Source organism: Ailuropoda melanoleuca, chromosome 5, assembly GCF_002007445.2.
Source record: "Ailuropoda melanoleuca isolate Jingjing chromosome 5, ASM200744v2, whole genome shotgun sequence".
Taxonomy (NCBI): Eukaryota; Metazoa; Chordata; class Mammalia; order Carnivora; family Ursidae; genus Ailuropoda; species Ailuropoda melanoleuca.
The window spans coordinates 26,761,516-26,772,252 of NC_048222.1; the positions used below are offsets into that span (position 1 = coordinate 26,761,516).

General features: G+C 47.7%; 2 protein-coding genes across 3 annotated transcripts in view; both read left to right on the plus strand.

Moving 5' to 3' along the window:
- Positions 1–3,634: 3,634 nt before the first annotated feature.
- On the plus strand, positions 3,635–5,442 carry AIF1 (allograft inflammatory factor 1). 2 transcript variants are annotated; one of them, XM_002930030.4, is made up of 6 exons: positions 3,636–3,793; positions 3,970–4,031; positions 4,119–4,185; positions 4,541–4,582; positions 4,771–4,933; positions 5,236–5,442. In XM_002930030.4, the coding sequence occupies exons 1-6, from the start codon at positions 3,769–3,771 to the stop codon at positions 5,318–5,320; spliced, it is 444 nt and encodes a 147-aa protein (XP_002930076.1). In that variant the 5' UTR covers positions 3,636–3,768; the 3' UTR covers positions 5,321–5,442. The 2 variants fall into 2 exon arrangements, with proteins under 2 accessions (XP_034516359.1, XP_002930076.1); XM_034660468.1 differs by lacking the exon at positions 5,236–5,442 and having other exon boundaries at positions 3,635–3,793; positions 4,541–4,628; positions 4,771–4,911.
- Positions 5,443–10,333: 4,891 nt separating this feature from the next.
- The window catches only part of PRRC2A (proline rich coiled-coil 2A), a 14,864-nt gene continuing 14,460 nt past the window's right edge, over positions 10,334–10,737 (plus strand). The window contains exon 1 of the mRNA XM_034660469.1: positions 10,334–10,534. The gene's annotated coding sequence lies outside the window, so the exon portion shown is untranslated. The remainder of the gene's footprint in view (positions 10,535–10,737) is intronic.

Consider the following 10,737-nt stretch of genomic DNA (forward strand, 5'->3'; position numbering starts at 1 on the left):
CTCCCCCTGCTTGTGTTCCCTCTCTCGCTGGCTGTCTCTATCTATGTCGAATAAATAAATAAAATCTTAAAAAAAAAAAAAGCTATTGTCAGGCCCCACCCCCAGAGTTTCTTTTTTTTTTTTTAATATTTTATTTATTTATTTGACAGAGATAGAGACAGCTAGCGAGAGAGGGAACACAAGCAGGGGGAGTGGGAGAGGAAGAAGCAGGCTCATAGCGGAGGAGCCTGATGTGGGGCTCGATCCCATAACGCCAGGATCACGCCCTGAGCCGAAGGCAGACGCTTAACCGCTGTGCCACCCAGGCGCCCCCACCCCCAGAGTTTCTGATTCAGTAGGTCTGGGGTGAGGCCCAACCAGGTACATTTCTACCATGCTTCCATGTAATGCTGCTGGAAGGGCCACTCAGAGAGAGCCACTGTTTTAAGGAGCTTCTGCATATCTCTGCTCAGATCTAGATTTTGCCGCCTGTCAGAGAGCTATCTACTTCCCTTATCTCTGTGTGTTCTCGTGGTTTCCTTGAAGCTGCCCCCTGATGCACCCCTGAAGCCCCGTTCCCACCCTTGCCCAGAAGTCCCCCCTCCTCTTCACCCCTACTACAAGGAGCCAGCCTTCTCTGTGACCGTGGGGGCCGAGCCCCTGAGCCTGGGTGGACCATGTCTTCTTGTATATCTGTTCTTCACAGTCTTTCCCCACATCTGTGTTTAGGCTGGGTTTTGTTCTCCACCCTTTTGCGCTTCTAGATTCTCTTGCTCTTCACTTCTTGCCCGTGTCACAGCAGCTATCACTTTATCCCAGGAAGTTTCTCTGAGCATCTAAGCTCTATTCCACTATGGTAGTCTGCCAAACCACCCCTGATGGAAAGAACAGTCTGAGAAGCAGCCTCACCCTGAATACAGGCCAGAGCCTTCCCAATGGCCTGTAAGGCCCTACACAATCCGGCCTCATCTCCTGCCTGTTTTCCCTCATACACCTGGCTCCAGCTACACTGGCCATCCGCTGCTTCACAAATACTCCAGATATCCAGACATGTTCTCACCTCAGGATCTTTGCACCTGCCTGAAATGCTCCTCTCTCATATAGCCACATGGCTTATTTCCATAACTTCTTGAAAATTTTTTTAACATTTTATTTTTAAGTAATCTCTACACCTAGCATGGGGTTTGAACTTACAACCCCATGATCAAAAGTCACATGCTGCACTGACTGAGCCAACCAGATATCCCCCTACTTGAACTCTTTGCTCAAATATTTTCTCAGAGAAGCCTTTCTAATCACCTTCTTCAAAACTGCAGTCCAGGGTGCCTGGGTAGCTCAGTCGGTTAAGCATCTGACTTCAGCTCAGATCATGATCTCGGGGTCCTGGGATCAAGTCCCCCCACAGGTTCCCTGTTCAGCTTGTCCCTCTCCTGCTCCCTCTGCCCCACCCCAGCTCATGCTCTCTCTCTCTCAAATAAATAAATAAAATATTTAAAAATAATAAAAAGGGGCGCCTGGGTGGCACAGCGGTTAAGCGTCTGCCTTCGGCTCAGGGCGTGATCCCGGCGTTATGGGATCGAGCCCCACATCAGGCTCCTCTGCTATGAGCCTGCTTCTTCCTCTCCCACTCCCCCTGCTTGTGTTCCTTCTCTCCCTGGCTGTCTCTAGCTCTGTCGAATAAATAAATAAAATCTTTTAAAAAAAAATAAATAAAAATAAAAATAAAAATAATAAAAAAAAATTAAATTAAAACTGCAGTCTACCACAGCACTTCCTGTCCCCCTTCCCTACTTTGTTTTTCTGCATAGGTACTTGCCGCCTTTAATATGTTTATTATTTTTAGAATTTTTTATTTTTAAGTAAACTCTATATCCAACATGGGGCTTGAACCCCAAGATCAAGAGTCACATGCTCCACTGACTGAGCCAGCCAGGCACCCCAATATGTTTATTTTTATGTTCTGTCTTCTGCAGTTAGACTGTCCATAAGGACAAGAATTGACATTTGTTTGGGGCGCCTGGGTGGCTCAGTCGTTAAGTGTCTGCCTTCGGCTCAGGGTGTGATCTCAGCATTCTGGGATCGAGCCCCACATCAGGCTCCTCCGCTGAGAGCCTGCTTCTTCCTCTCCCACTCCCCCTGCTTGTGTTCCCTCTCTCGCTGGCTGTCTCTCTCTGTCAAATAAATAAATAAAATCTTTTTAAAAAAATTGATATTTGTTTGGATCACTGAGGTGGCATATAGTATGCACTTGATATTTCTTTGTGGAATGAATGTATGAATAAAGAAATGAATTCCCCCCACTAGGCACTGAGACCTGAGTGTATGGTTGCAGCTTTCTCTGAAAGAAGAGAGGCAGCTACAGCAAAGGGAAGTCCAGAATTCAGAGTTCACCCCAGCATCTCCCCCCACCTGCATGGGTCAGGGAGAGGGCAGTGAGAAGTGAATACTCCCAGCTGCAGAAGGGGAAGTAAGGTGAAGGAGAGAGGAGAAGGGAAGATGTCTCCATCGATGCTGGGGTAAAGTGGGTGGAGCTCTGCGTGGGGAGTTTGTTTTTATTTTATTTTATTTATGTATTTATGTATTTATTTATTTAAGATGTATTTATTTGTTTGAGAGAGTGAGCGGGGAGGGGCAGAGAGAGAGAGAGAATCTCAAGTCTCTTTTAGCACACTCCCCACTGATCTGGGAGCCCCCTCCAGGGCCAGATCTCACAATCCTGAGAAACCAAGAGTCAATCAACCAACAGAACCACCCAGGCACCCCTGGGTAGGGAGTTTGAACAAAAATGTCTCAGTGAGGGTAAGGGGCCAGCCTTACTTCCCCTGGAAGCAACTACCCATACAACAACAACAAAAAAAAAAAAAAAAAAGGAAAAAGGATACATGTGGGGGAAACATTTATTAGAGGCTACTTACCCACTCTATTGAACCCATGGTGACTGGCACAGAATCTCACACACACACACACACACACACACACACACACACACACACTCCTAACGTTGGCTTCACCCCCTGGCTCTTGTGTCCACATATGCTGTCTCTTTTAGCACCACTTTCAGTTCCTCCAAAGAATCTACTTAAATTCTCGAATTCCTGAGCTCTGCAGATTTCACTAAATATTTCAAGGGAGATAAGATGAGGGGGTTACATTGCACATCCTGAGATGAACAAATACACTTCATGTGTTAGGCATTGCCGTATTTCCAAGTGCCGCTGTGGAGCTGCCAGACTGGGGGTGAAGCTTCTCTCCCTTTCTGACCCTCCACCATCTTGCCATCCTTTTAGATCTGCCAGTAGACTTCAGATTTTTCTCTCACTGACAGCATAGAAAAGTGCAGTCAGCCCTTCCTCGGCTGTGTATCCAAACCTGCGTGCCCAGACTCAGGACACACAACAAAATGCAAGCCTTAAGATTTATCTGACCCTCTGGACCTGTTCAAAGACCATTTATTTGTTCCTGAGAGTAAATACCCCTCCCCCACACCTCCAGTGGCTTCTTTCTTTCCTGCACAGACTGGGCTCTCCTTAAGAGGAATTTAGGAGAATGTTATTTTCTCATCTCAATCCTAGACCCACCAGTCCCTTCCTCCTAGGGTGCTCTCGTCAGCAGAAGCTGAGGGGGAAGTGAGTCCTGGGACTGGAGGAGGAGGGAATAAGGGGAAAGGGGAAGTTTAGGAGGGAGGCCTCAGAGGAGGCTGATGGCAGAGGAGAACCGGCAGACAGACAGAGCACCAGCTCGGTCTCTATCCACCTATCTACCGGTCTCTCCATCAACATCCGCTGAGCTATGAGCCAAACCGGGGATTTACAGGGTAGGGAAGGCAGAAGAGGCAGAGCCTAAAACGGGAGCAAGGAGATGGACAGACCTGGGCAGGGCTAGGAGGTGGAGAGCTGGCCTAGGAGGGCAGAATTGTGATGTCCCCGGGCCGGTATGGGGAAAGAAGAGGAATGGAGCGGGGTAAGGAAACATTAACCTTTGTGCCCTCAGGAGGAAAATCCTTCGGGATGCTGAAGGCCCAGCAGGAAGCCAGACTTGATGAAATTAACAAGGTAAAAGGAAGATCTATGGGGGCAGGACCTGGGGGGAAGGGCTCCTGGACCAGGGGACCTATCCTGGCTCTTGCTTTCTCCCCACAGCAATTCCTGGACGATCCCAAATATAGCAGTGATGAGGATCTGCCCTCCAAACTGGAAACCTTCAAGAGTGAGGGGAAAACTGTAGGAGTAGAGGGGGAGTGGGGAGGGTAGGATTTCCTCAAGAACAGAGATGGGACCGCAGAGATGCAGTCTACATGTGTGGTGGGAAAAAGGGAGGCTGCCTCTATTGTTCCCCCTGGTTGCAGTCTCTTTCCATGGGCTGCCCCTCTCAGCACCCTCCCAGGTTCCCTACACCTTAACAGGGCCCCTCAACCCAACCCACACTTCCTCTGCATGCCCCACCTCCCCCTTCCACATCTTCCCCACCTAGCGCTTGGCACCCTTCTCTCAATCCCCTGCCCTGCCCCTGCTTGGGACCCTCCAGCCAGCACTTACCCTATCTGCTTTCTCCCCTCACCCAGAGAAATACATGGAGTTTGACCTGAATGGAAACGGAGATATCGGTGAGAAAATGGTGATGGCGGAGTGTGCAGACCCAGGAAGATGGAGGTCTCTCCTGCCGTCCTCCTTTCCTGGTGGTTTGGGAGAGGGCCCAGCTACCAGAATAGGAGGGACTAGAAGGGAAATGGGAAGGTGAAGACAGAGAGAGAGATGGGGCTCCCCTCTTCTCACCCCCTTCCTCTGCCCCTAGATATCATGTCCCTGAAGCGGATGCTGGAGAAACTTGGGGTCCCCAAGACCCACCTGGAGCTCAAGAAATTAATCAGGGAGGTGTCCGGCAGCTCTGGGGAAATTTTCAGCTACTCTGACTTCCTCAAGATGATGCTGGGCAAGAGATCTGCCATCCTAAAAATGTGAGGGTCCACTACCAACCTTTCCTATGCTTACCCGTTTTCTCCTCAACCCTACCCCCATCCCCAGGCTCACCTGCACATTACTTAGCCTCCATTTCTTCCCTCCTTTGAGGGACACTTCCAAGCTCCTACCTATCCATTGTTCTGGTCCCTACAGCCCCCAGCACAGCCAACCCTGCTCTCCTTTCTCTTCCTCCCACCATTATAACCCCTGTCCTCTTCCAGACTTTCACAGCAGCCTAAGATTTATTCTCTTGAGAAGACTGTCCCCTGATCCTTCTGTCTCTTCCTATCTCGACCAGGATCCTGATGTACGAGGAGAAAGCGAGAGAACAGGAGAAGCCAGCAGGTCCCCCAGCCAAGAAAAATATCTCTGAGTTGCCCTGATTTGTGGTAGGGTAGATGTGGTGGGATTGGTGGGGCTTCTAATGACCCCAAAATGGAAAAAGGACACAGAATTGTGAGCCAGAGGTACACTAAATTAAATAAACTATCCTTCTCCAGATCAAGTCAGCTTGGTCTCCGTTTGGGGGGAATTTTTTTTCCTGGGTTTGGGAAGAAGTGAAGCATCTTTGAGGGAAGGGCAGCAAAGATTTGCTCATATGAGCAATCCATCCACAATTCTGTAATGTGTCAACTACAACAGATGGTTTTGTGCTTCAAGGGAGATTCCAGATATATGATACCCTTGATCTCAAGGAATTTAGATGGGACAAAAGACATGTACAGACAAAAAAATATCACCCAAGCCCATGGGGAAGAGCAAGGGTTATCTTTTTTTTTTTTTTTTAAGATTTTACTTTTTANTTCCTGGGTTTGGGAAGAAGTGAAGCATCTTTGAGGGAAGGGCAGCAAAGATTTGCTCATATGAGCAATCCATCCACAATTCTGTAATGTGTCAACTACAACAGATGGTTTTGTGCTTCAAGGGAGATTCCAGATATATGATACCCTTGATCTCAAGGAATTTAGATGGGACAAAAGACATGTACAGACAAAAAAATATCACCCAAGCCCATGGGGAAGAGCAAGGGTTATCTTTTTTTTTTTTTTAAGATTTTACTTTTTAAAAGTAATCTCTACACCCAATGTGAGGTTCCAACTCACAACCCTAAGATCAAGAGTCACATGCTCTATTGACTGAGCCAGCCAGGCGCCCCGAGCAAGGATTATCTTGAACCAATATTCTCCATCTTAGTCTTTGTTACCTAAGAAATCACTAAGCCTCTCTGAGTCTTTCATCTGAAAGTGGGGATAATATGATCTACCTCACAGCGCCCGACATATCATAAGCCCTCAGTAATGTTTAAAACTTGAATGGATGTGTGGATAGATGGATGGATAAAAGAACTGATGTTATTGAATAAAGGATTCACAAAACTATAACGTCTGATTAAAGTTAAGCGTTAAATGAGTCATTGAGGTCTTTTTAGGGGACAAGCTGCAGAAACTGAGTCTAACTAAGGGAAAGGGGACTTCTATTTGGAGGATATTGAGAACAGATACTGGGGATACAGAATACTTGGATGGCAGAAAGGATTAAAAAGCAAATCCCAGGGAAGGAAGGAACCTCAGAGTTCCCAAGCCTTCAGTGAGGCTATTCCTGGACCTTTCCCTCAACAGGTCCAGATGAGTTAACTCTACCAATCCCCAGTCTCTGGGCACTATTTCAGATTTCCTGACTTTCTGGGAAGGGGTAATCCAATTAGCCCAGCTTGTTTCATGTACTGAGGACAGAGTGTTGGCTCTTCCCAGTGGTGAAGACAGGTTGGCCTCCCAAAGAGTGCTACAGTAACTGTATGGGGCTTCAGATGAGGAAGAGATCACTGCAAGTTGGATAAAATATCTGAACATAACAAAATCAACAGCTAAACTTATTAAGCACCCACTGTATACCATCTTAAATGCTTTCTGTGTACTAATTCTCCTAATCTTTGCGACAACCCTGGTGATACCAATGAGGATACAAAGGAGCTGGAGCTTAAATAGTTCATCCATTCAAGATAAATAAATTGGGTTCTGTTCACACATCAGATGATTGTTATACAGCTACAAAAATGAACAAACCACAACTACATGCAACAATGTGAATGAACTTCCTCAACACAATTTGAGCAAAAGAAGACAGACACAGGAGAACCCTTACGGTACAATTCCATCTGTATTAAGTACAAAAATTAGTAAAACTAATATATGTTGTTATAAGTCAGGATAGTAGTCTTGGGGGAGAGCAGTGACTGGAAGAGGCCCTCTAGCAGCTTCCATGGCGCTAGTTAAGGTTTTATTTTTGGCATCATGTTCTGCTCAGTTTGTGAAAATTCATTAAATAAATAGATAGAGAGATAGATAGATATAATATGCTTTGATAAAAAGACTTAAAAAATCATTTATTGGTTGGGGGGGCTGGATGGCTCAGTCAATTAAGCATTTGCCTTCAGCTTAGGTCATGATCCCAGGGTCCTGGGATCAAGCACCGAGTTGAGCTCTGCTCAGGCAAGAGCCTGCTTCTCCCTCTGCCTGCCCTTCCCCCTGCTCCTGCGCGCGCGCGCACTCTCTCTCTCTGTCAAATAAATAAATAAAATCTTTAAAAAAAAATAAAAATCATTTATTGGGCATCAACCTTGTGCCATTCTAGGTGCTTGGGATATAAGAGTCAACAAAACAAAGATCCTTGCCATTGTGAATTTTACGTTCTGTTGTGGAAAATGGTGTGGGAGGAGGACAGACAACAAACAAATATAATTTAAAATTTATATGATGTTAGAAGAAAAAGTAGAGCAGGTTAAAGGGGATCAGGGGTAACAAGATGGTCAGGGAAGATTAAAATTTTGAATGCGTAATCAGGGTAGGCCTCATTGAGAAGACGAACAACACTGAACAAAGACCTCATGGAGGTGAAGGAGTGAGGGACGTGGGTTTCTGTGTGAAGAATCAACTTGGCACAGAGGGGAGGGGGATGGAGAAATGGGATAGGCTGGTGATGGGTAGTAAGGAGGGCACGTATTGCATGGTGCGCTGGGTGTTATACACAATTAATGAATCATTGAACTTTACATCAAAAACCAGGGATGTACTGAATGGTGGCTAACATAATATAACAAAAAAATACTATTATAATAAAAAAAGAAAAAAGAATCAACTTGTCAGAGGAAAGAGAAGCAAACGGGCTCCAAGGTGAGACATGCCTGGCAGAAATAGGGAAAGTGATAAAATCAGGGAGCCACGTCATTTAGGGTTTTGTAGGCCACTCTAAGGACTTTGAGAGAAACTGAGAGGCATTGTAGGACTTTGAGCAAGGGAGTCCTTTGCGGTCTCCTTTGAGAAAAGTCCCACTCTGGCTGTAGCGCAGGGAACAGGCAGTAGGGCTAGAGGTAGACTAAAGACAAGTTAGGAGGCTGTCGCTGTAACCTAGGTGAGAGATCAAGGTGGAAGAGGCATAAGCGAATTGGCTGGATTCTGGATATTTTCTCAAGACAGGAGTTCCTGTCTGCTTGAAAGTGGGGAGTGAAATAAAGAAGGGAGTCCATGAGGATTCCAGGGTTTTTGGCTTAACTATAATTTTTATTTTTTTTTATTTTTTTATTTTTTAAAGAATTTATTTTTATTTATGTGACAGAGAGACAGCCAGCGAGAGAGGGAACACAGCAGGGGAGTGGGAGAGGAAGAAGCAGGCTCCCAGCGGAGGAGCCCGACGTGGACACGTCATGAGCCCAAGGCAGACGCCTAATGACTGCGCCATCCAGGCGCCCCTTGGCTTAACTATAATTTTTAAATTGCCATCAGCTGAAATGATGAAGTCTGTGGAGAAAGCAAATTTTGAGGGTCTGGAGAACAAATATTCGGTGTTGGACATACCGAATTTGAAATGATCTGCTAGATAACCAAGAGGAGATGTCAAGTACATAGCTGTGTATCCAAGTCTGGAGTTTGGGAGAGAGGTCTGCAGTGAAGATATGCATTTGGGAGTCATCAGCACATAAATGCTATTTCACGTCATGAGACTGATGTCCTTGACACACTCATGCGGGGTAAAAGATTGGGGTGAAGGCTTGACTGGAGTTGGTTTAAGAATGAATGACAGGAGGGAATTGGTGACAGTGAGTATGGATAACCCTTGCAAGAAATTTTGCTGTGGTAGGTGACCAGGGAGAGGGGGACAAGAAAATAATTTTGAATGCTTAAGAACTGAAGTCATCTCAACTATCTCAATGTGCCTCAGGATAAAATTCTTATCGGATACTTGCTAATTTTTCTGCTTTCATTTTCCATAATGGACAGGCAGACTCTTAATTTAGTCACACCAGCTGAGGCACGGGTCCCTAAGACCATGCCTCTGCTCATCAGTTCACTGGGCCTGAGCTGTGCACCCTCTCCTCAAACTTGGCTAAATCCTAACTAGTGCTTCACATTTCTTAATAAGATCCACGTTTTTCTAGAATCATTTCTGAACCTCCCCAGGCAGGATCTGATTTTATTCCTCTACTTCCATAACATATTGTGGTTATCTCTCACGCCTTCGAAACATAGTTGTCGAATGATTTGCTGAACGGGTAGTGGGTCTGATTGGAGCACAATAATAGGAGAGACAAAGGAGGGAACTAGTACCACATTTCGTAGAATGAAACCTACTGTGAAGAGAATACAAATTATATTCATGAAAATTATAGGTTATAAAATTAAATGTCGTAGTCATTGGCTGCCGATATGTTGATGAAGAGGTCATTCCAACCCTATCTTTGTTCAAATGATTTGCATGTATTATGCAAATAAATGGAACTAGTAAAAGAATGCCTACACTGCACGGGGCCGACGGTACACTCCCCGGGACCCCAGGATTGGCCTGTCTATTCACTGCATTTGCATGACGTGATTTAATAACTAGAATACCCCGCCTCTCTAATGCTTTCACCTCTCGCGAATGGACGCGTGAGTCGGGACTCTTCCCTGGTTACGTAAAGCTCCGCCCTCCAGCAGCTAATCCCTTCCGCCCCGAGCTCTCGCTCCCTCTCCGCTGAAAGCACTGCCAGTCTTGCATCGTTTCCTTCCACTCCCCGCGTCCCTACGTCTCTCCGCTCCCATCTTTCCACGAACGCACGACGCACGCTCCGCCCCTTCCCCCCCCCCGATTTGTCGCGCAAATTCTGCGCCCTAACCGCCGGGTAGACAGGCACTGCATTCCCGCCCCCTCTACGCGTCTTAACGGTCGACGCCGAGGGCGCGTCTCTTTAGCCAACCGGCGTCCTAGCGCCCGAAAGTCCCTCCTCTTTATGCAAATAACCTAGCCAGCTCCGCACGCCCTGCTTTTTTTTTTTAAATAAGGACAGCCCCCGAAGTAAAGAGGGATAGGGTAGAAGGTGCCCCGCCCTTTATGCAAATCAGGGGGCGTGTCAAGCGCTGAGGGAGGCGGGAGGTGGGGGGGGTTGCTCCCGGGGGCGGCGGTTGCCCGGATGGGCCGTTAGTCGGAGCCCAGCCGCGGAGTGAGCGAGGGAGACGGGAGGAGCCGAGCCCGGCGCCATCCGCCGCCATCCGCCCCCGCCCCACCGCCATCCCACCTCGGGGAGTCCCTAGGCCCCGGTCCCGGACCCCCGCGCACCCGGCCAGGTGAGTCTGGGGAGCCGAGTGCTAACGTCCTTTTCCGGCGCGGGAGCGGTGGTGGCGGCGGCGGCGGCGGCGGTGGCGGGCCGTGGAACTGGTCCGGCCGGACGGGGTTCCGGGGGACAGGTTTGCTGCGGGGTGGGGCCCTGGAGGCTGCTGGGCCGGCTGCAGGGGAGCCGGAAGGGCAGGCGGCGGGTGTCGGGGGCGGG

What these genes read in the sequence shown, in the direction of transcription:
- AIF1 (XM_002930030.4), top strand. Translation starts at nt 3,769, where the DNA reads ATGAGCCAAACCGGGGATTTACAGG. An exon ending in CAAACTGGAAACCTTCAAGA is followed by an intron (nt 4,186 to 4,540) that starts GTGAGGGGAAAA and finishes CCCCTCACCCAG; the next exon opens with AGAAATACATGGAGTTTGAC. An exon ending in GAATGGAAACGGAGATATCG is followed by an intron (nt 4,583 to 4,770) that starts GTGAGAAAATGG and finishes CTCTGCCCCTAG; the next exon opens with ATATCATGTCCCTGAAGCGG.